This window comes from Carettochelys insculpta, chromosome 8 (assembly GCF_033958435.1).
Source record: "Carettochelys insculpta isolate YL-2023 chromosome 8, ASM3395843v1, whole genome shotgun sequence".
Classification (NCBI taxonomy): domain Eukaryota; kingdom Metazoa; phylum Chordata; order Testudines; family Carettochelyidae; genus Carettochelys; species Carettochelys insculpta.
Window position 1 is genome coordinate 57,961,508 of NC_134144.1, and position 23,428 is coordinate 57,984,935.

At 40.4% G+C, this 23,428-nt stretch overlaps 1 protein-coding gene across 14 annotated transcripts in view; it reads right to left on the reverse strand.

Moving 5' to 3' along the window:
• The window catches only part of R3HDM1 (R3H domain containing 1), a 126,604-nt gene that overhangs the window by 44,638 nt on the left and 58,538 nt on the right, over positions 1–23,428 (reverse strand). For all 14 annotated transcript variants that reach the window (XR_012646344.1, XR_012646345.1, XM_075000673.1 and 11 more), the window contains 3 exons: positions 21,208–21,471; positions 20,316–20,439; positions 4,387–4,538 (listed from right to left, as the gene is read on the reverse strand). Coding sequence is in view for 12 of the 14 variants with exons in the window: in XM_075000673.1 (XP_074856774.1) it covers positions 4,387–4,538; positions 20,316–20,439; positions 21,208–21,471 (540 nt within the window). In the remaining 2 variants the exon portion in view is untranslated. The remainder of the gene's footprint in view (positions 1–4,386; positions 4,539–20,315; positions 20,440–21,207; positions 21,472–23,428) is intronic.

The window sequence follows — 23,428 nt, forward strand, 5'->3', positions numbered from 1 at the left end:
TGCCACACATGTCCTTCAATGCCTTTGTGCATACAGAGTCCTATAGGGTGAGATGCTATAATAGCAAGGAAGGAAGACAGGAAGTGCAATCCATCTGGACAAAACATCTTGAAGAACCGCAGTTACCTTAAGGTAAATAACTTTCTTCTTTAAGCAACTGTCCACATGGATCGCCACGGATAACTAACAATAGTAGTTTGCTTGCTTGAAGAGGAATGGTAGAAGTTTTTCTTAAACAAACACAAGACAGCCATATCAAATTAGGCATCCAACAAAGAAATATCTACAAAAGAGTAATGTCTTGTGAATGTAGTTGTCCCAAGGAGTTAAAAAACGAGCAACATTCTTCCAACAAACTTAGAGCTGTTGTCCTGCAACCTCTGTTTCATTCTTGGCAGTTCTGAGATCCTCTGAGCCAGTAGAGGAATGCTACTTGAAGGAACCATCAGTAATACTTTTTTCCACCTGGAACATAAATGCTCAGGAAACAGAGGCCCCCTAGATCCTTTCAAGAATGGAAAGCCTTGTTCATTTTTAAATTACAAAAAGTTTGTTGCCCTCAAAGTGTAGGCCCTCAAATGTTGTTTGGCTACAGAGGTATGTCTGAGAAAATCTCCTCGGCTCCAATCTTCATAGATATCTAGGAAAGTCCACAGTACACACCACACTGTGTTGGATGCATCCAGTAAAGAAGCAGATGTCAGCTTTTCTTTGGGCATGATGATTTTTAGTTCCTCCTGGTGTTCTTGAGGTAGCTGGTCCACAAATTGAGACAGTTTGTTCCAATTCAAGCAACTGTAATTGGACAGAAGCACTTGGTACTTAGCCCACTGGCAACAAACTGGACTGTGTGCCTGAACACATCCAGACTCCTGGTTTTTTTCCCCTTAAGTCAACATTTTGGAGACTCGTACTGTTTGGGCCTTTCTTAGATGCAAACTGTCACAAGTAACCCTAGTAATAGCTGGGAATTTGGGCCCTCCTGTCAGTTAATTTGGGTGTGGATCAAATGGATACTCACTTAAGTCACTGGTCTTACAAAGGTTCCAACAGTACAGGCATGGCAAAACTGCCTAACACTGGGTGGGCACAAGATGTCCAGGAGTGTGAGGTCCAGGTCCTGCACCACTTCCAACAGGTATATGCAGAGTCACTGCCATGTGCCTGGTGAGGTCTGGAATGTCTTGAAATCATCAGCTAGAGAGGACTGAAGAAGTGAGTTAACTCACAAAAGCTCATGCTCTAAACTTTTCTGTTAGTATATAAGGTGCCACAGGACCCTTCGTTGCTGGAGATGACTGTGATTTACTACCCTTGTTGGGAGCAGATGAGGAGACTGCAGAAGGTTTGAATTGTTACTATGTAAGGAATGTGCCAGCAGGAGCTTAATACTGCTGAAGGATTTAGAGAATGTGTCCTTCAGAGATCATTTGCATGAAAATGCAATGGTGTGTATGCGTAATGCCTTGTAAACAAACCCTGATGGGAGCAGATGAAGCAATGATATTTTGTCTATTGTAAACAACATGTTCTTGTAAAGTCACAATTTATACTATCACCCAGTGTAAGAACTGTGGAGTCTCAACCATTCTTGAAGTTGTTGTGGGGGTATAGGGCAGTCACCAGTACTGTGTAAGATATGGATTGCACAGGGCTCCCTCCATCTAAGCAGTGTGAGGTGAAAAATGAGGGAGGCATAGTGGTTGAACCAGCTGGCTGGAAGCCTTTTGGCTATACAGCTGTAAGACTGGTTTGACTAGTCTGTCCCTCCCCGCCAGCCCCCTGCTTCAAAGGTAGGCCTAAAGATGAGTCTATAGTTATTGTGTGAGAATCCACCTTCGTGGATACTGAGATGCTGTGGCTAGGTCCAGAGCTGAATGCCACTATGACCTGAAATCACTGAGAGCTGGAATCACACACGAGACAGCAGCATGGCCTGTAACTGAAACACAGCTGTGGCCCAGCTCAGCTGTGTGCTAAAGGCCTGTTTGGGTGCTAGCATCCATGATGTGGCAGAGCCAGACCTGCCACACACTTCTCAGCAAAAGTTTATGGCAGCTAGCCACAGATGGCAGTGTTTGGGATCCAAGTTGCTGCTGCCCTGCCACCCAACCCCTAGAACCTAGGTAACACATTGTGGTCCACAATGTGTAATAAGTGGAGAAACACAGCCAATAGCAACTTATGCACTGAGGACTGAGGAACATGGTTCCAAGACTGCCTGTACAAAAGTGCTGGCTATGGAGGGGCCGGGTACTGAACGAAAAAGTACCAAGAAAGAAGCAAGCTGCAGGATTAGTGGGCAATTCCAGCTATAGCAGTTCATTCCAGGGCACCAAAGCGATCCTTCTGAGGCTGGTGGCTACTCCTCAAACACTGGACCTGAGACAAGTCAGAATTACAAGTCATGTGTCATGTCTAAGTACTGAGGTCTAACTGTATCCGTCCTTTCGGTGTCCAAGAAGGCTTGGATAGAACACTATAGAAGGAACAATCTTCAGTGGGCTTCTGAAGTTTTTTGAGCCAGCTTATAGGAGGGGAGATACGATAGCCAAATATGCTCCTCTCCTAAATAAAACTAACATCTCAAATGCACATCATCATTAAGTAGCATTAGAGCTTCACAAAAGTATTGCTTTTAAATCCCAGGGATTTCACTTCTACTATTTTGCCATAACCCCTGTAAGGAAGAGGGCAGGGAATGAGTTACAAGGCTGTAACTGTGATTGTTACAGTGCTACAAAAAAGCAAAAAGTCTATATAACAATGAACACTAAACTAGCACAGTTCATAGAGAAACATGTGGATGTTGTGGGGGGATCTGTACCACCACTTTGTGAAGTGGTGAAAGAGGTCTGCATGAAAAGAGCTGTGTAAGTGAAAAGTCATCCATGTGAATATTAAATATCTGGGCCTCTGCTTCATGCCAGATTGTTACCTTAATAGAAGGGTTATACCACTGCTTCTTAAAGTGAAACAAATTGTATCTGAGGAAAATAAACCACTGGTGACTCCATTTACATGATGTATAGTATATAATTATCGTAACATGGGAACTTCTCAGATCCCTGTGTATCAACTATTCCACCAAGATAAGTATTACTGCTCTAGAAACTAAGCAATAATAGCCATGAGAAACTGACTTGATAGGACAGAAAAAGGGCTCCTTTCCTGAGTCGTACGAACATCAAGAGAACTAGTGAGGACAATGGCTGCAGTAGCACCTAACAATGCCAGAAATATTCCCTGTCACCTCCCAAACCTCCAACAATGGAAAAGTTTGGCTCATTGGGATTTCAAAAGTTTGACTCCTAAGAATAAGTCAGAAGATTTTTCTGTAACAGAAGAAAACGCCAACAACAAAATGCAAAAATCTTAAGAGCATGTTTCATGTACTCTGCACCAAATTTAATGTTGTGCTTTGACTGCAACACCCATAGCCTCCATGCAACTATTTTAAAAGGAAAATTGTGTATTTGCAATGCTGCTACTAAAAGCAGTAAGATATACAGTAAATGCCTTCTCATCAGGCATTTGTTCTAAGAGAACTCTCCTTTAACCGAAATCATCTACTGCTGGCTCCACCCCGGGTTCTCCCAGCTAGGCGTGCCCCATGACCCCCCTGGGGCTGCCAGCAGAGCTCCCTCTCCAGTGGAGTTCTCCTGTGACTCAGGGCTGCTGGCTTTTCCCCACTCCATCTGGCTCCCAAGCCCTGCATCTCTGGCCTGTCAGCAGAGCCCCATGCCCCAGCCAGCTAGCTCTCAGCTCTGGCTGCTGGTGGTTCCTGCACTCCACAGCATTCCCCTGCACCCCGGCTGCTGGCTGCCAGCCCCATGCCAGCTAGCTGCTGGCATTCCCCCCACACCATCCAGCTCCCAGCCCCTGGGCCCCACTGGCATTGCCCCATGCCCATGCCAGCTGGCTGCTGGCATTCCCCCACACCTGCCAGCTCCTAGCCCCTGGGCCCTGCTGGCATTGCCCCATGCCCATGCCAGCCCCAGGGCTGCTGGCAGAGCTCTGCACACTGTTGGATTTCCCCCAGCCCCAGGGCTTTGGGAGTTCCCTAAGCCTGGCGCCCTAGCTGCCTCCCAAGGGCTGGAGCTTCTGGAGGGCTCCATGCTTTACCCAGCTCCCAGCCGCAGGGCTGGCAGAGTCCCCTGCCCTCCTGCTGGGGATCCCCAGCTGCCTCTGTATTAAGCGTCAAATTTAAATATCCAGCAACCTCCCAGTCCCAGGATTGCTGGATATGAAAGAGTTTACTGTATTATCTTTTAACAATCCTTTTAAATTCCCATTGGCAACTTTAAGCTACAAAGTTGTTCTGATTTTTTAAAAATTGTTTTAAATATTCAAACAAATTACAAGAATATTCTGAAAAGAACTTACCTGATAAGATGGCACTGAAGTATATGGAACAATCACACCCTGTATCTGATTTCCAATGTTGTGTTGGTTACTGACAAGATTTTGATTCTGAGACTGCTGAACTGCAACCAAACCCTGGTAGGCTTGCTGCTGGTTAGGCATAACTTGGTAGCCTGTAATTACACAAATATTTCAATACTGTAAAAACAATTACATTACATCTTTAAAATATTTTACACATATGCATATATGAAAAAGGTTATGGGGCTTTGTTAAGAAATCTACTAGAGCTGTATAATAGGAATTTTAGACCAGACAATTCCAAATTTATGTTTTGGAACAAGCACTTACAAAACACTAAGGCTACGTCTACGCTAGCATTCCTCTTTCGAAAGAGGCAAGCAAATGAAGGAAACTGAAAATGCAAATGAGGCACATATTTACATGTGTGGCACCTCGTTTGCATATTCCTTCAAAGCAGCTTCTTTTGAAAGACAAGTAGTGCAGATGCAGCTCTTTCGAAAGTAATCCCCATCTTCGAAAGAACCCTTCTTACTTTTTTTTTTTTTGGTTAGGAAGAAGGGTTCTTTCAAAGATGGGGATTACTTCTGAAAGAGCTGTATATAAACTGTTTTTCTTTAAAAAAATTCTTTCGAAAAAATATGCAAATGAGGTGCCAAATATCTGTGCCTCATTTGCGTTTTTGATTTCTTTCATTTGCTTCCCTCTTTCAAAACAGGAATGCTAGTGTAGGCATAGCCTAAGAGTAAGACTCAGACTTTAAAGAAAAAAGGGACCATCAAGCTCACCTCCTGCAAGCCACAAAACCTCATTCACTCACTCTTGTAAAGAGGTCCATATCCTCTGACAAGTTACTGAAGTCATCAGATTTGACTTAAAGACTAAATGTACAGAGACGCCACCATTTACTTCAGTTGAAACAAACATGCTGTAGAGGAAGGTGACCCCTTGTCTCCATTCAACGACCAAGGTCTCTACTAATCTGGCCCGGGAGAAAATTCCTTCCTGACCCCAAACACGTCAATCAGACTCTGAGCTTGTGGGTAAGACCCATCAGCCAGATATCTGGGAAAGACTTCTCTGTAGTAATTCAGAGACCTCCTCATTTAGATGTGTTTACATCGTTCTATGCTACATTTAAATGAAAAATAAATAAAACAAATTGTCTCCTTCATTCTTTGTACAGGAGAACTGGAATGCAGAAAAAAGGGAAGCAAATTAGTGTTTGTTCTTCAAGCAATCAATACGGAAAAAAGTAAGGTTGAATTTGTAAATTCAATTAATTTTAACAACTTGAGGTTATTCATATTTCTGGTAAGAAAATTTATGTTATCGCTTTAAATGTATGAACATTAACCCAGAAGTGTCCTTTTAAAATTCAATTATTCCAGCTTTAGAAAACTCTCAGTTGCCAAGTAAGAACAGTTAGATTTTATAACAATGTTACTAGAAGAAGTGCCCCATCATGAAAAACTATTCAAAGCAAATATGAAAATAAGCCATTGGCCTTTTTACTCTAGCAGCTTGATCAGAGTGGACTTTACAGTATGTATACAAAGGGGTAACATTATTTGCAGCCATTCATTTACAACACAAAATGAAATACCAAATACAAATCAGTCTCTGGTGATGAAAGAAATACCAATATGGAGAGAATTACTATTTTCCATAACTCTTCAGCAAAGGGCTTCAAAAGCCACTAAACAATGCAGAAGGGTTACATGTTTACTAACTGCACAACATGATAGATGGCCTATTCTATCATTAAGACATATAAGTAACTCCCACTAACACTAACATGATTTATAGACTGCATCAATGACAAAACAATACATCCATTGCTTTGACTTGTAAGCAAGTGAATTTCTTTTTAATAAACCTAAACTTTCAAAAACTACAAAACCTTAAGTTTCTGCAAGAATACCACAGAATAATGAAAACTTCAAGAACTTTTGAACAAAGAAGTTGTGTCTTATACAAGTTATCAAACTCCATTAGTCTATTACTGCTCACATAAATAAAATAGCATTGATTTGATAGTCCAACCAAACACAAATATATTTTGCTAGTTTTCCAAAGCGCTCTGGTAACAAAACATGTTCTATGGACAGTCTGGTCAGGGCATTACAGCAATTTGTTGCCCATGACAAGAGTCCACAAGGTCCAAGCGACCTTTCCCCTTTCTGTAACCCTCATAGGTTGTCATGGTTTTCTGATCACCTGCAACAGATGAAACATGAGGTGAAGAAACTAAAGCACCTAGGGAAGAAGTCTGACCATACACAGAGTGACTTTTGACAAAGATTTTGGTTCTGTGCCAAGGTGGAGATAGATGTCAGCAAGTTCTTCCACTCTGCTATTATAGTGTCAAATCTTGCTCAGTGGAAAAATGGCAACTGGCATGTTATCTAAGCCCAGTTTGGTTCCAACCAGTTTCTGAATCAACTTCATTTGATTCCCTATTGCCTCGCACCTTGTGTAGTCATTTACATGTATGCAAAGTTAATGTGAAACTGTCACATAAAGAGGGTGCAAAATATATGAAATACAAACAGTAGAAATTCAAGGGTAAAGTTCTACTCAGCGGTGGAAGCACTCAAGTCTACTTTGCAGACAAGACTGTCAAAGACAGTCCTTCTGAAGTTATCAAAGTAGTAATATGACAGAAGAGTATAAGCACACTATGCTCCATGCATTAATACCATCCTTGCCCCAACTGGAAGAGGTTCTATTTATGGCATGTGAGAGCCAGTCAACCACATGTGAATTGACAAAAAATAGTAGGGTCTACTAAAGTTCATTATTGGCAAGGTTAGAGAGGGCAAGATGCCAGCAGCACTCAAACATTCAGTGTTTGCTTACAAGAGATTTTTATTATTTTACATAACCTTGCCAAATAAAATCTAGCCTCTACGCCGCTCCACTTATCTGGGAAAGGTCATTATGAAATTGGTGGCAGTCCAAATCCAACTGGCATACTCTGTCTGACTCATGTCCAATTCTTTCCTAGCAGTAAACAGAGGTCAAACATCTTTTTACTTCTGCTAGAAAATAGATATTTAAATATTTATGTATAGTGCCAAAGATGTACCTGCAACCCTATCAGAAAAGGCGACAGCATAAAAATACCAAATACAAATCAGTCAGTTTCTGGTGATGAGAAATATAAAAAAAGCAATTACATGACATTTTACACACTGTAGGAATCATACATGAGGTTTTGCCTATAATTAAGAAACCAGAAATTTGGCAGTCTCACTTCTAGTTTCATTAGAAACATAAATGCAACTCAAGAAGAACAATGAAAAAACGGTTACCTACCTTTTCATAACAGTTACTCTCTGAGATATTTTGCTTATGTCCATCCCATTCTAGGTATGTGCACATCCACAGGGACAGTCAGAAGAGATTTTTGCCTGTCAGTCAACTGTACCACCCCCTTGAGTGCTGCACTTATACATTCGTATATTAGGCACTGCCAACCCTACGCCCTCTGAGTTTCTTCTTGCTGGCAACTCCCACAGAGGAGGAAGACAGTGGATTACCATAACAACACAGAATCATAGGACTGGAAGGGACCTTGAAAGGTCATTTAGTCCAGTCTCTTGCCTTCATGGCAGGACTAAACATTATCAAGACTATCCCTAACAGCTGTTTGTCTAACCTGCTCTTAAAACTCTCCAGTGATGGAGATTTTACAACCTCCCTAGGCATTTTATTCCAGTGTGTAATCTCCCTGACATTTAGAAAGCTTTTCCTAATGCACAACCTGGCTGTATTTAAGAACACTGCTTCTTGGCCTACTCTCAGAAATTAAGAACACATTTTCTCCTTCCTCCTCCTTGTAACAACTTTGTATGGACTGGAAAATGATCATGTCCCCTTCTCTTTTCCAGACTAAACAAACCCAGTTCTTTCAACTTTCCCTCATAGGTCATGTTTTCTAGACTGTGAATCATTTTTGTTGCTCTTCTCTGGACTTTCTTCACTTTGTCCACATTTTTCCTGAAATATAGTGCCAGGAATTGTCCATAGTGCTCCATTTGAGGCCTAATCAGCACAGAGTTGAGCAGAAGAATTACTTCTCATATCTTCCTTACAACACTCCTGCTAATATATTCAAGAATTATGCTTTTTTTTTTTTTTTTTTTTTTTTGGCAACAGTGCTATATTGTTGACTCATATTTAGCTTGTGGTTCACTATGACTCCGAGGACCCTGTCCACAGACTCTTTCCAAAGCAGTCCTTTCCCATTTTGTATTTGTGCAACTGATTATTCCTCCCTAAGTGGAATACTTTCCATTTCACCTTACTGAATGTCATCCTATTTACTTCAGACTATTTCTGGGCAGAGTAGTGGGAAGATGAATGTTGATGCTTTTAAAATCCATGGTCCCTGTCCTTCCTACAGGAACTGGACTGTGGGACATGCCAGAACCTCAACAAAGGCAGAGATGATGGGTGATGAAATGGCTTTTTAGGCATCTAAGAGATGTGCAGGCCCAAGGAAGAGGGTGGCTAAGAAGTCTTTAAGGCTCAGAGCCATACATCAGTAACCTCCAAAAAGAGCCCTCAAAGGGAGGTCCTGAAGGATAGTCGCAACCCCTGGGACAGTCTAGAGGGCTGTAATAAACAGCTGCATTTCATGACCACTGAAGAGGTAACTACTTTGGCTCCTGATCATATCAGGCCACCTGGAGGGTGCCTTTCACCATTAGTTTGCCCTCTGCTGGCTCCTTGACCTCCATCTTCAGGTTGGCAGTCACCCTTTACAGTAGGACTTGGGACTCCTTGAAATCTTCTGGGTCTGCTCATTTGCCTGCCACTGCTTCATCCAGACATGAAAAAGATGACTGCATACCACAGGAAGATGAGGCTTTCCCTTAATCAGACTGTAAAAACCGCTAATGCTCTTGTGATAAAAGACAAAGTACTCCAACCAACCATCAAAGACAGAAAAAGGAACTGAGAAGGTGTATGTTTGGCAGCACCTAATATGCCAATGCATAGCTGTGGTACTCCAGGGGGCATGACAGCAGACTCTATGGATACAGCTAAGGCAAAAATCTCTAATGAATGTTCATGTGGCCATGTACACACCTAGAACAACAACATGAGCTCAAAGAACACACCTGATTTCACAGTGACTTGCATTTGGGTCACACTAGGTTGAACGTACAAAACATAGTGAAATATTATGTAAAGTACACATGTACTGCACATGCTGATCCAGTATTTCATTAATATCTACATGGACAATAAAAGGCAATGACTGAGTTGTAAGGGAAGTCTGCTCTTCTGTTTCAAGTGTTGGTCACTTCTCAGGATAAATTTAGTTATCTTGCATCTCTCTGGAACTAGTGCCTGAATTATTAATGCTCAGCAACTCGGAAAGAGAAGGGAGGAGAGTTTTATGTTTTGGAGGTTAAGTGATATATCCATCATTTTTGTAGGGTACTCAGAAAACATTATGCTGACTGCAAGAGAAGTACCTACATGTTAGCAGCACACTGCTTACACACATTCAAATGGCTAGTCACAAGTAACTATAACACACAAAACCTTTGACAAATACATGTGTACACAGACACAAGCATGTGCATGGATAATGTAGATTTGGAAGCCATTCAGAGAAAGGCAACGGATATTTTTAGGGAACAGAAGAACTTGTAGGGAGAAAGTTTCAAGAGATTGACATTGTTTTCCTTTGAAAAGAGATTAATAAGAAAACAGCACAAAGAACGGCTAACAGAAGAGTGAAGGGAACATCGGTTTGCCCTGTCTAATAATGGAAGGGAACATTAAATGAATTTTAAAAGGTGGCAGATTCAACTGATAAAAGGAAGCCCTTTTTCAAATGATGAATAATTGAACTGTGGAAATCAGTGCGATAGGATTGCCACTGAGGCCAAAAAACTCAACAACACTCAAAAAAGGAATTATATATTTTTATGGATAATAAGAATATCCAGAGCTACAACACTTAAGGCTAACAAATTTTGGAAGAGAAATTAGGAAGAAAGCTAGCATATTTTTCCACATAAAACCACTATGTGGGAGGAGAGATTACCCTGTAACCTTCCCTATAAGCTTCTGAGTAAATGCATGGTTTCTTGCAGCTTCCTCTGAAACTCCAGATGTTGATCATTTGGAGAAATGATGTTGGAGTAGACAAATGCTGAGTGCAAACTTCATGACCAATACACAAGCACTGATGCCAAAAGAGCTAGTACATCTGTGTCCTACAAAGAGAACCTGACCCTTATAAACCAAAACCTTTCACCTGTGACTCCAACTGACCACTGAGAAAGATGTTTTTCCTTGATTTAGCCCCATAAACAAAACAATTTTTAGATAAATGCTCAGGTAAGTTTGCTTTCTGCAAGGGAAATAGCACAGATGGTAACTGTTATAAGAACTGATCTAAATGAAACAAAAAAAGCAGTCCTGTAGCAATTTAAAGACTAACAAAACAATGTATTAAGTGATGAGTTTTTGGCGGACAGACCCACTTCTTTGGAATTTTCCAGATCTAAAGAAGTAGGTCCATCCCACAAAAGCTTGTCACTAAATAAATTATTTTGTTAGTCTTTAAATTGCTATAGAACTGCTTTTTTGTTTTATGAAGACACAGACTTCCATGAGTACCTCTTTGTAATTTAAATGAATGTTTACAGGAAAAACATGGTTGCCATTCTTACCTTGTTTCACTCTGGGTTTTACTACTAGGCCATGAGTCCAGCTATAGACTCTATACCCGACTGCCCATATCCTGGTAAAGGACAGTTGGTGAAAACCAAAGCCAAATACTGCACTGCAAGTCAGGCGCATCGAGACTAAGGCTATTGGCATGCATATGTGGGTGAAGTTTCCATAAAACTTGACCCCAGTGTGCCACTCTAATTGGACTTTGGTATTTTTACTAGCACTGAAATTTTCTCCACGAATACATGAACACAACACACCAATTCACTTGGACATTTTCTAGGGTTAAAGTGGCATAACATATTTTACATGCTAACAACAAAAAAGCATTTAGTACAACATGTATTCATTTAGAAACAGCACAAAAAGGCATCAGATAAATGCATAAAAACTAAGTAGTGTTCAAGGTATTATCAAGTATTTGAATTAATACTGTAAATTGGCTTTCTTCATATCGGTTTATGAAAAGGAGCAGCACTGAAAATGTTATGTGATCGGACAGTCAAGATGTTATCTTCAGAAAATTATGAAGCTGAATCTTGCTTTCATTATTAAAAGAACCTGCTAGACTGTATATCTGTCCATTAGGTTCAAAATACAACACAGGCACTGAACATGAATATTTTATTTTCAATTTCATTTAATGTACACTTTGAATCAATATTAGAGGCTTATAGCTTCATTTAATACACAGAAAACTGTAATTCTGAACCATATATAACTTCGCATCCTTTTATTTAAAAAGGAAACTGTAAGGGTGATTAATGAGATGCCTCAATGTATTTGGTTTCTAGATCATATAAAGCACATGAAAAGCCATATACTGTAACTATATTAATAATAAAGCTACAAGATATGATGAATGCAACATATAGTGATGCAAAGTAAAATTCTAATTTCCAAGCAACCACAATGTAGCTGTGAATATTTTTCAGTCTCTTCTGCATTTCCAGAAAGACAGACAATTAATTTTGCAACCTTAGAGGAAAAACTAGGACAATATAAAATGATTGCCAAGAAGGTTCCCCAGAGGGTTAAAAAATGTTCCATTTTTAGTTTTACTATTCCACCTACACACAGAAAGTGGCATGACAAAAATGTAGCACTGAGCAGAAAAAGGCTGCACCTGCTGGAACTGAAGGTTCTATTTTCAGAAACATTCTGAATTAGCACCTACAATAAAAGAACATGCACTTCATAATCTCTGCTCGATTAAGTAACAATAACACTTTGTTAATTAAAATAAAATCTTGTTTATGACCCAAGTCCACACTCAATGAAGAAAAATACCATTAAAAGAGATAAACTTAACTTTTTTGAATTAAAGTAAACAGCAGCATCATGGTTAGGAAAAAAAAGTAATGACTAGTGGTAACTTTTAAAGGTAAAGGTTGTGCAGCACAGACTGGTTTTACACCTCCTGGAATGAACCATTTCCTCAATTAAGAGAAAGAATGGGGCTCCTAAAGCCCTTATGTTCATGACACACTTTGGAGAAGCAGGCTGTAAACCATTTGATTAAAAGGCAGCATACAATTTAAACATACCAGAAAACTGTTTAAAAGGAAGCGAGGAAGCAGCTGAAAAAGAGACCGGTTCACTGTGAGAAATGGAACTCTCTCAGACAGTGTTACGGCCCCGAATCCAACAGCTCATGAAGAAGGCCAAACCATCCCACACCATTAAACAAACATGGCGTCAGTTACAATGTTCTCTGAAGTAGTCACAAATGTAAACAAATATTGTAAAAACCCCAAACACCTCAATGAAAATTCCTTTATAGTTATTAAAAACTTCATAATACAAATAAAATTGACAGCAATGAGCAAAAGAATTAAAAGTATGATTTGTTAATTCTCTGTTTTGAAGGGTACATGCTATATTATCCAACTGATATGCTGTCAGTGTCACAGAGGCAGCTGCTGTAAATAAGGACCAATCAATTTAGGTTCAGCTTTGTTTTGACTAAATATAGCAATCTTCTGAATTTTTACCTTTAAAAAAAATCTAAAAAGAGGACACCATAAAAAACAAGGGCACATGTCCATGACTTTCTTAGGTGGCTGATACTAGCATGTGGTACCTAAGGTCTATATTAAGCAGTCTAAATCAATGGCTCTCAAACTTTTGTGCTGGTGACCTCTTTCACACAGAAAGCCTGAGTTTGACTTCCCCTTATTAAAACACTTAAGTATATATTAAACACCATTATAAATGTTGGATTCAAAGTGGGCCTTGGGGTGCAAGCTGACAACTTGTAATTCCCCATATAATATACCTGCACCCCCAAGAGGTCCCAAGCTCCAGTTGGAAAACCCCAGTCTAAAGTGCTTCCTGGAAAGATCTGACAACATACAATCCAAGATCACAAGTGATATTGTTTGCAGGCTCAGCAAAGAAGCCATAAACCAAATGGAATTAAAGATTGGATCATAACCCCACCCCTAATGTTGGGTTACCACAGGTCAGAGTTAAGGTACGTTGACATCTGCAATGCTGCTGTCTTGTGTTTTATCTTTATGGATAGAGAACTTGCAACTCTGTACCTTTCATAAACATTACATTAATTTAAAATGCAAAAACAACAACCCCTACTCCTTTTATCTCTGTCTATGCTGCATGAAACTGCAAGTGCCACCACGGTAATGTGGTCATTACATCATCCGGTACAGCATGGAGATCCAGTGCAACACATTTTATACAATCAAGTTTTCAAACAAATCTAAGAAACAGTTATTTACCCAATAGTAACTGTGATTCCTTGAGAGGTTTTGTCCATATATATTACAAAAGTAAGTAACGGATTCCTCTTCTGAGCCTTAGCTCTATATATTTCACTGCTGCAGATGCACAAATAATCACCTCAGTCTTAGAAAGTGGTGTTAGGAGTTTACAAACAATTACAGTATGATGAGACAGCCCTGCCAAAACACTGATCCGAGCCTGACACTTCCTCTATGAATTAATGCTGTGTCAATGTACACACTGAACCTCAAGATGCTCCTCATATCTCTAATACTGGAACTATTCTCAAAGAAGCCAAACTCTCAAGGGTGGATCTAAGTTTTTGATTTCATAGCACAATCTAATATACGTACCAGCTATGTCTACATTAGTCCCCGCCTTTTGAAGAGGGGATGCTAATGAGACACTTGGGCAGATGCTAACAAGGTACTTCCATGGATATGCAGCACCTCATTAGCATAATGCTGGCTGCAACGATTTGAAAGTGCCTCTTTCGAATCGTGCGCCACCCATATAAACAGGGGCCTTTTGAAAGGACGCCCCCTCCAGTTTCAAAAGCCCCTTATTCTTATTGGTTTCAGGAATAAGGGGCTTTCAAAGACTGGGGAGTCCTTTCGAAAGTTCCCCATCTACACAGGCAGCACATGATTCAAAAGAGGCACTTTGACGTCATGGTGGCTGGCATTATGCTAATGAGGCGCTGCATATCCATGACAGTGCCTCATTAGCATCCCCCTTTTGAAAGGTAAGGGGGCTAGTGTAGACATAACCAGCAATTCAATCAGGAAGTCTCTGTGCTGATAAGACCAATGTTCATCAACCACAGACAATATGGGAGATGTACCTAAAGAGATTTAGGGTAAGGATAGCACCATAAAAATACCTACAGTGGGAAATTTAACCTCTTCTTCACTTGAATGTTGCTTAAAGGTATTATTTGACTGAGATAGAGGTCAGACTATCTTTAGCAAACAACAAGTACTCCTGTAGCATCCTGAAGACTAACAAATTTATAAGGTAATGAGCTTTCCTGGGTAAGACCCACTTCTTTAGGTTATGGGAGTAGACAATTAGAATCCAGGGTTTATATAGTAGGGGATGGGAGGGAGGAAGAGAAAGAAAAATAAAGGGTTACCTGTCACTACAAGTATCAGTAGTTGAAGGAAATTAAATACACTCATTCCTCGTTCAACAAGTACTTTATTTACTAGTACTTGCTTAAACGAGGGACACATTTACTGATCTTTTGTTCATTGGACGAGTGAACTTTCCCCACTAATACGAAACTTTTCCCCCTCCCCACGGCTCCAACCCGCCATAGGCTGACCACCCTCCCTCCCCCCGCCAGCCCCGCAGAACCAAACCATGGCAGCTTAAACCCCCCGCCGCCCCTGCGCACCTGAACTGTTGAAACTTAACCCCCCCCACTGACCCCTGTGCACCCAAACCGCTGAAACTTAACCCCCCCCCCCCCCCCGCCGACCGAATCGCGGCAAGTTAAGGCTCCTGCCAGCCTCTGTGCACCCAAACCGCCAAAACTTAAATCCCCTGCCGCCCCGTGCACCTGAACCGCTGCAGCCTAGCCCCACTGGCCTCGCAGTCCAAAACTGTCGCAGACTTAACTCCCCTTCCCCCTCCAGACACAACCTGCAGCAGCATGAACCCCACCCACCCAACCTGCCACCATTTTTTAAACCCTCCCTCCCACTCATGTCCCCAAACTGCCCCCAGCCTTTAACCCTCTGCCTCAACCCCAGGTTCACTTACCTTTCAAAAGCAGCACCATCTGCTGCCACTCCCAGCACTTGGAACTAAACAAAGACTGTTACATGTATCTTAATTGGAATTTAGTGTCCCTCTTACAAATTTTCACCTAGGAGCAAAAAGTTAGGAACCAGTTGTGCTCGTATAGCAAAGGATTAGTGTGCAGGTCAAAATACCTGGTCTGGAACTCTCTTGTCTGGCAACATCCCTTGTCTGGCAGGACAATGGATGTTGCTGGATCAGAGAGCAGCCATGGAATCCTAGCTGGAGAAAATTAGGAGCCAGGGGCAGGGAGATCCTCACAGCCCTGCAAGCTAGGAGCCAGATGGGGCATGGAGTCTCACTGGCAGCTGCAGGCACTCCAGCTAGGTGTCGGGGGGTTGGAGGGGGACCCCAGCAACCCTACAGCTGGGAGCTGGATGGGGTGTGGAGCCTTGTCAGCAGACTTGGAGCTGCAGGGACACCTGCCAGACAGGATGGAGCCAGCAGACACACTGTCTCAGGATGTTGTTTCCTCTGATATTGTCTGGTATAGCCAATGCCCCAGTACTATCCATTCCCCCGGATGTCTGCCCAATATCAACACCTTTAGCCTTTTTGCTCATAAAATGTGCTACTTTCTTATTAATATGGTTTATGATATTGCAGCATAAGGTGAACAGAATCTCTGAGTCTTTAAAAACATAAAAATGCATGACTTTAACTCTGCAGCAAGCTGTAACCAATCTACGAAATGAGAACACCTTGCTCAGAAAGAATATAAACAGAAGTGAATGGTCCTAAGCTGTGCTTCTCTACTGGCATCAAATACATACCAAGATTCAGCTTGGACAGCTGGAACAGCTCACCCAACCTTCCAAATCTAAACTCTACCTCCTTTTCACACTAAGTTGTTTATCATAATTGAACTTCCCCTTCACTCCAGTAGACACAAAACATGTTTAAACCCTAGAGAGCATGGGAATTTATTTGCTCCCATAAAAAGTCCACTTTTAAAATGTATTTTTAAAATGTTATGCTTTATAATACCTACGCTCACTGTTGTTACATTGTGGCTGTGCATCTGCACAGCCATCATATTTCAGACCAATTAATGGTCATTTTAACTATATAATTAAAGTGCTTACTACTACAGTTTCATGTATGTACTTTTATAATCTAGATATATTAACACTATCAGCAATGTACTCAGGTTCTGATTACATTAATTAGTGCATATGACAAGCAACAAATGAATTTTCGACAAGCCATAAAAAAAAGTAGCTGTATGTACAGACAAAGCTTTAAAATGAGATACAACTGAGTATGGATATAGAGTGCTTTGTGACGTGGCAGCAGGCAAATCTGAAGATCTAAGGCATCTGGGACAAAGTGAAAACTGCAGAGTCAGCATTATAGATGCTGGATGCATCTGTGAACTCAAAGTCAAGAAGGAAGCAAAGAAAACAAAAGCTGTTTGAACACGTACCCCACATGTGCAAAAACAGCACTTCTATCTGAAAATTTTAGCTGAAACAAATTTAGTTTGTCAATGCAGATGTGAAAAGTGGCAGGGGAGAAGTGGTTCAAGGTTTAGAAAGATAGTGTATTAAAAGTGTCAAAGATATAGCATAAAACTCACAAAGTCACTTTTAATTATCTGAGGCAGGTAGAATCCATAAGCAACAAAACAAAACAAAAACAGCAGAAATGTAGCACTTTAACAAAATGATTTATTCGGTGATGAGCTTTCGTGGAACAGACCCCACTTCAAGTGTTACATTTCTGCTGTTTTGTTGGAGTACAGACTAACATGGCTACCTCTCTGTTACTATTCTATAAGAAACGGTTAAACATGGCAGATTAGCCCACCCCAGTCCTATTAGCTAGCACTTAAGCAAATTTTAACAGTCCAAGTCTTCTCTTATTTTCTGTACCTGAAGTACTGCCTCATAAGCAAAGATATTCACAAATATAAAGAACTAGAAAAGACATCTTTTTGACATGTAAAAGCAAAGAAATTGTTATTTCATGTTTATGCAACGCTCATTTTTGTTTTACTGGGTGCTTTGTAGCTACCAGCTCTTTTTTTATACAGATCAAGGGATATCTATTAGCAGAAGGATTAGTTTTCGATTTACTGGTAGTATCTGATTAACAGTCTTAACCTATGGTGATATATTGCGACAGAGTTAACAATATCTTGGGGCAGTTACAAACACTGTAGAAACAATCTACCTGAATACGGAAATAGATATTTTCTGGAGCTGTAGGGGTTTTTAATATAACTACTGATAACCATATTCTACAGCACCAATGTGAATTCTAAATAGAAGTGAAATAGGATAAGGCACGCTGACCTAAATTTCCAAATGACTACTAATTTTGGGTGCCTCAGTTTTTAAGTGACCAACTTGAAATGCCCTGTAAAGGCCTGCTGTAAAAGGTTTGGTGTCTGAAGTTTGGCTCTCAAAATCGCACATCACTATAGAAAATTTAACCATGTCTCAGTCTGCTTATTTTGTTGACCCAAAAGAACATAAGCCACTTCTGGAGTTCAACCTATCGGGTCACACAGAAATTGTGACAATACTTGTAAGATAGTAATCAGAGTAAAAGTAAGAGGTATGATTAAAAATGATATAGAAGGACAAGAACAACAGAAAAGAGACCAAGAAATGCAGACTTGCACAACATTCTAGCAGACAGATGCCATTGCAGAAGAAAAGCCCATTACTAGAAGCCGAAGGAGGAATTTGACATTTATAAAGTAGCTTAAGTCATCAGGATGTCTAATGTCTGGCACCTGTTGCTTTCAATCACAAATTATTTTATACAGAAAAATTACTATCATGAGGTCTCTCCCTCAGTTGTGGGTGTCTCAAAAACAAAAAGTGACCACAGAAAACTAATATAATAATGTCAATATTTTCTTAGAATTCAGTTATAGCCATTTGTACATTTAAATTTCTACATTTAACATTTTCCAACTTATCTTTCACATGACACTCCTTTTGAGGGATGCCATTCATTTTTATTCAAAAGTTATCAACTCTCACACAAATTTGTGTTTCCTTACTGTTACAGAACAGTTAAATCAACAAAACTACCCTAAATAAAGAATAGGGAGACTGAGGTATACAGGATTAGTTGTTTATACTGAGGGGTCAAAATACATGGTGAATAACTTATCTGCATTTTCCAGTTTGGATCTGTCATATATTATGTACCCCATTTGGGCCTTTGTACCATGAGGGAAGAATAATTAAAAAAAGCAAATACTCACAAGGAAGGATGGATAAAAATCCATTTTTAAAATTTTAACTAAGGTGTTCATTATTTTGTTACTCAAATAGAAAGTTTTCTTTTAAAAATAAACCTGGTTAAAACGAAATCTGAATTTAATAGAAAACATGTTAAAGCCAAAACTAAATGCAATCTTTTAAAACATTTAAATGAAAAATAAGTGAGCTAAACCTAGGAGCCTCCACCAAAGACACTGAGCTAAAAGCTACTTTTTATATATAGAAAGGATGCTGGGGAAAAAAATCTGTTTTTCTGAGGTCAAGCTATATGAATAGGGCACAGGCCCACTGATGGAAAGGGCAAAAGGGACAAATGCCCCAGGGCCCTGCAATTTAAAGGGCTCAGGACTCCCAGCAATGGCAAAAGCCAGAGCCTAGAACCTTTAAATAGCTACCAGAGCCCCAAGCTGCACTGAAGAGCGGCTGGGGAGGGGGGCTATCCCAGCCTTTCCTTTTTCACCTGAGGCCCTGCCCATTCTAGGGGCTAAGAACTGCATTCCTCACCTTGCCAGAGCCCCATAACGTCTGTCAGTCACCCTGATACAGCACAATCAATCATATACCTTAAGAGCTTGATTCTGTGAGGGACCCAGAAGCTATGCTGCCAGATGCAAGAGAATAACACAGGAATTTAGGAGACTTGCCATTTTCAAGAAACTTAGACAAGGAGAAGCTTAAGCTCCAGTCACTGTCATGGGGGCATATTTGAAAATTTTCGCAGGCCAACCTGAAATAATCATTTTAAATTCACTGACTATAGTTAATCCCTCTGGTTAACATATCACTTAGATGTAAATATGAAACATGTTTTGATAAAAAGTTTAAATATCCAATACATTTAAGGTCATTTTCTATAGTAAGTTATGTGCTGCTTTGTCTTTAAATTCCAGTAACAATCTAAATGCAGCTTGAGTCAAATCATGAGCAAAAAGTTAATCATCTAGTAAATATGTAATATGTTATTCATCATTTTAGCATACTAAAATATACATTTAATAAGAATCTTAAAATATTAAGTAGCATCAGTCGTTTTCAAATTTCATTGCATCATAGTACCATTCTGACAACAAAAATTACTACATAATCCCAGGAGAGGGGACCAAATGCCGAGTCTGCACAAGTCCCGCTGCCAGAGTTCCATTACCCCTAGCTAGTGGGTGTGGGGAGCCAGAGCCCACAGGCATTTCTCCTGGGCAAGGGGAGATAACCTGAGTCCTGGGCAGAGGGGCTCGGGTTTTTGCTTCAGCCCTGAGTGATGGGGCATGGATTTCAAACTTGCAGGAGCCCAGGACCAACACTACACTTGGTTATCACAGTAAAATGGGGTTGGGACTCACTCTTGGAGAACCCAAGCTACGCAATTGTTATATATAACCAACAGTTTACTTCATGCATATATGGGTGGCAACAGAATGAATAAATTCTACAAACCTGTCTGCTGTGCAGGCTGTGGCAGTGGTGGATTTTGCTGTGTGTTGTAATGGACAGAAGTAATTGGTCGATATTGTTGACTGGACTGTGAATACTGGCTGGGAGCACAATAACAAGTTGGCATCTGAAAAGAAGCAACATATTGGAGATTGACATTTTTAGGTTTATAAAAGGCAGAGTGCGAAACACTGAATGCTGAAAGAATCACATAATAAAGGCAATGTAGAGATCAACATATATAATGTAATAGAAGATGCAATCATCATTTCAAATGCTTAAGAGACTAAAAATCCTCTATTTCAGTTTCACCCACCATTTAGTAAGGGTATTTTACTCTATTTCCAGTGTATTAGAAAGAACTCCATTTTGTATAATTCTGTCCTTATCAAACTCTCACCAGTAAATTCTTGAGCAAGAATTAGCTACAACTATGGAAAACAGCAGTGGAAACTCTCACTATTTTCTTTGGCTCATACCAAAATAATTAGCTATTCTGTTTGAGTTTCTCAGCACTTGAAAGAGGGATTAGGATCCCTAGGGCAGCCTTCAGAGTAAAAGTTTTCAACACAGACATACTGGAAAGCTTCCTTAAAACTAAGCAAAATAAAGTATGTGCAGAACATGAAAATATACAAAAAATATGTTAAATTTGGTTACAATTAACTTACAAATCTCACTATTAAAAATACCAGGTGCCTCCTAAACTCTAATTTTCTAAGTCTTTAGTAGTTACTGGCGGATAAGCATGACACTTGGATGATTGCTTATGCCCCAAGTAAATGGAAGCCACTGACTTCAAACCATGGATTTAAGAAAAATATTTACTAACCCCAGCAACTAAAATATAATCTTTTTAATACGTGTCTGAGAAGAAAACATGCAGCCTTTGTACCTGTGGCAGAGGTTGCTGCATGTATCCCTGTTGTTGCAGCACTTGCTGGTTGACGGGATGGCTGGACACAGAGTAGGTGGGAGCAGGAACTGGTTGGTTTTGTGGTGGTGGCAGCGGCGGGGCTGCTGCTATGACATAGCCAGACTGTTGTGGGGGCTGAAGGACTACAGTGGACTGGAACATGGTGGCATGAGGATCAACACCATCAGCAGATGGCTGGCGGGCAAGAGTCATATGGCTAAATTGTGATCCTAGGCTGTCTTGCTATAATAAAAAAGGAGAAAAAAATTACATTCACAAAAACTCAAACCATGGAGTATAGTTGCTAAGTAAATTCTTCAGTAAGTGAAAAATTAGAACATGAACCTGGGCAATAACCATATGTTAAAACACTAAAGAATGGCAAGGCAAGCTTCAGAAGAGAAATAGAAAAGAGATGCTAGGAACAGTGTAATATAAAGGTTAATTGTGGAGAAGTCACACACAAATGGAGAGAAACGTAAAAGGTTTAACATCTTAGGCTAGAAAAAAAATTTTCTTTCATAAGGGAGGATCTCTTTCATGAGGGTTAAACTGCTATAAATTAGAATCAATTTGAACTATATCAATAACTCTTCTAATTTAATTTCAAAGGGGAGGTGAAAGTGTTTAAATCAAAACAGAATGCAAATACTATTCCTATATTTTAGAAAAAAATCTAATTTTCTAGAGACTGAGTTACTACTACTACTACTACTAGCAGTCTCGAATAAGAAGGGCTGTCCATTAATTTAAGAGAGTTTATAGTATGGGTTGAACCTCTCTTACCTGACACACTGTTGCCTGGAAATAGCTGTAGCATGGCATGATTTTACTTAGCTGGATGACAATTTACCATACATTTGGCCAAGATTCCTGTGATCCCATAAAGTTTGTTTACACCACCAATCCTGGCTCTCAGTGTGCTGTGCTGTTACTTAGCTGTAATTTACCCCAAATGTCTTCTAAAAGCCCAGTAAGCAGTGAAAGTATTGGTCATGTGCTACACAATATTGACCTTCCATGGTATGGCAAATTCTTTTGTTCAGCACCAGCCAGGTCCTGAAGGTGCCAGATGAAAGATGCTCAACCTGCATTGCTAATATGATACCAGGGATAAGGGGCTGGTGACAGAGGGGGTTTTGCAAACAGAACCACATCTTCACTGCTTATTTTCTGCTGGGATTATGCAAATGAGCCACTCAGATCTGCAAATGAGCTGCCATTTTTCACTTTAGAGACTGCTCATTTGCATCAAGCTGCTGGCACTAGGGGGTGAGTGTAGCTCTAGCCACAGTGTATACAACTTACCCTATTTATTGGATTATTACTTTAAGAATTAATGCCTCTAGATTTAAAAAAAAAAAAATTAATATATGTTACCAAACTTATTTAGTGTCAACTTCACTGAATTTCCTTTGTTTTGACTAACAGACCATATCAGCCATCAAGATGTCCAGAGCAGTCTCCCTGCAAAGTATCTGGAATCCCAAGCTCCCATCGAGCTGCTTTGCAGCCTACTTACCTTTGGCATCAAGAGAGACATACCTGCTTGCTCACCTTGAGTGCAACCCTAACACTCGTGGCCACACCAACCAATGCTGGCATCTGAGGAAGCTATGCTGGTAAGGAGAGCTAGCCAGAAAAAAAATGTTGGAACACCATGAGCTCCCCCTTTTCAACAGGCATGGATGTAGGGGGGAGGTCTGGAGGGAGGCAGAAAAGGAGGAGGAAGAGTGGAGCTCTTCATACTGCTCCAGCCAAAAGGGCTAAACTAGGTGGTGCACAAAAACAAAAGGGAAAATATTTGGGGGCTAAGAAAAGAAAAGCGAATCAAGAGAGGGTGCAATAGCTGAGCAGGAGAAGAAGGAAAATAAAAATAAATATTGACTGGCTCAAGGAATGTGGTGCACAAGTGGTGTTCTCTTCTATCCTCCCTGTGGAAGGACGGGGTCCGTGTAGAAATCATCATATCACAGAGGTAAATGCGTGGTTGCGTAAGTAGCGTAGCAGGGAAGGATTTGGTTTCTTTGGCCATGGGATTCTTTTTCGTGAACAGGGACTGCTGGGAAGAGATGGGATCCACCTCACAAAGAGAGGAAAGAGCATCTTTGTGGGCAGTCTTGCAAACTTAGCGAGGAGGGCTTTAAACTAGGTTCATTGGGGGAAGGTGACACAAGCCCTGAGGTAAGTGGGGAAGGAA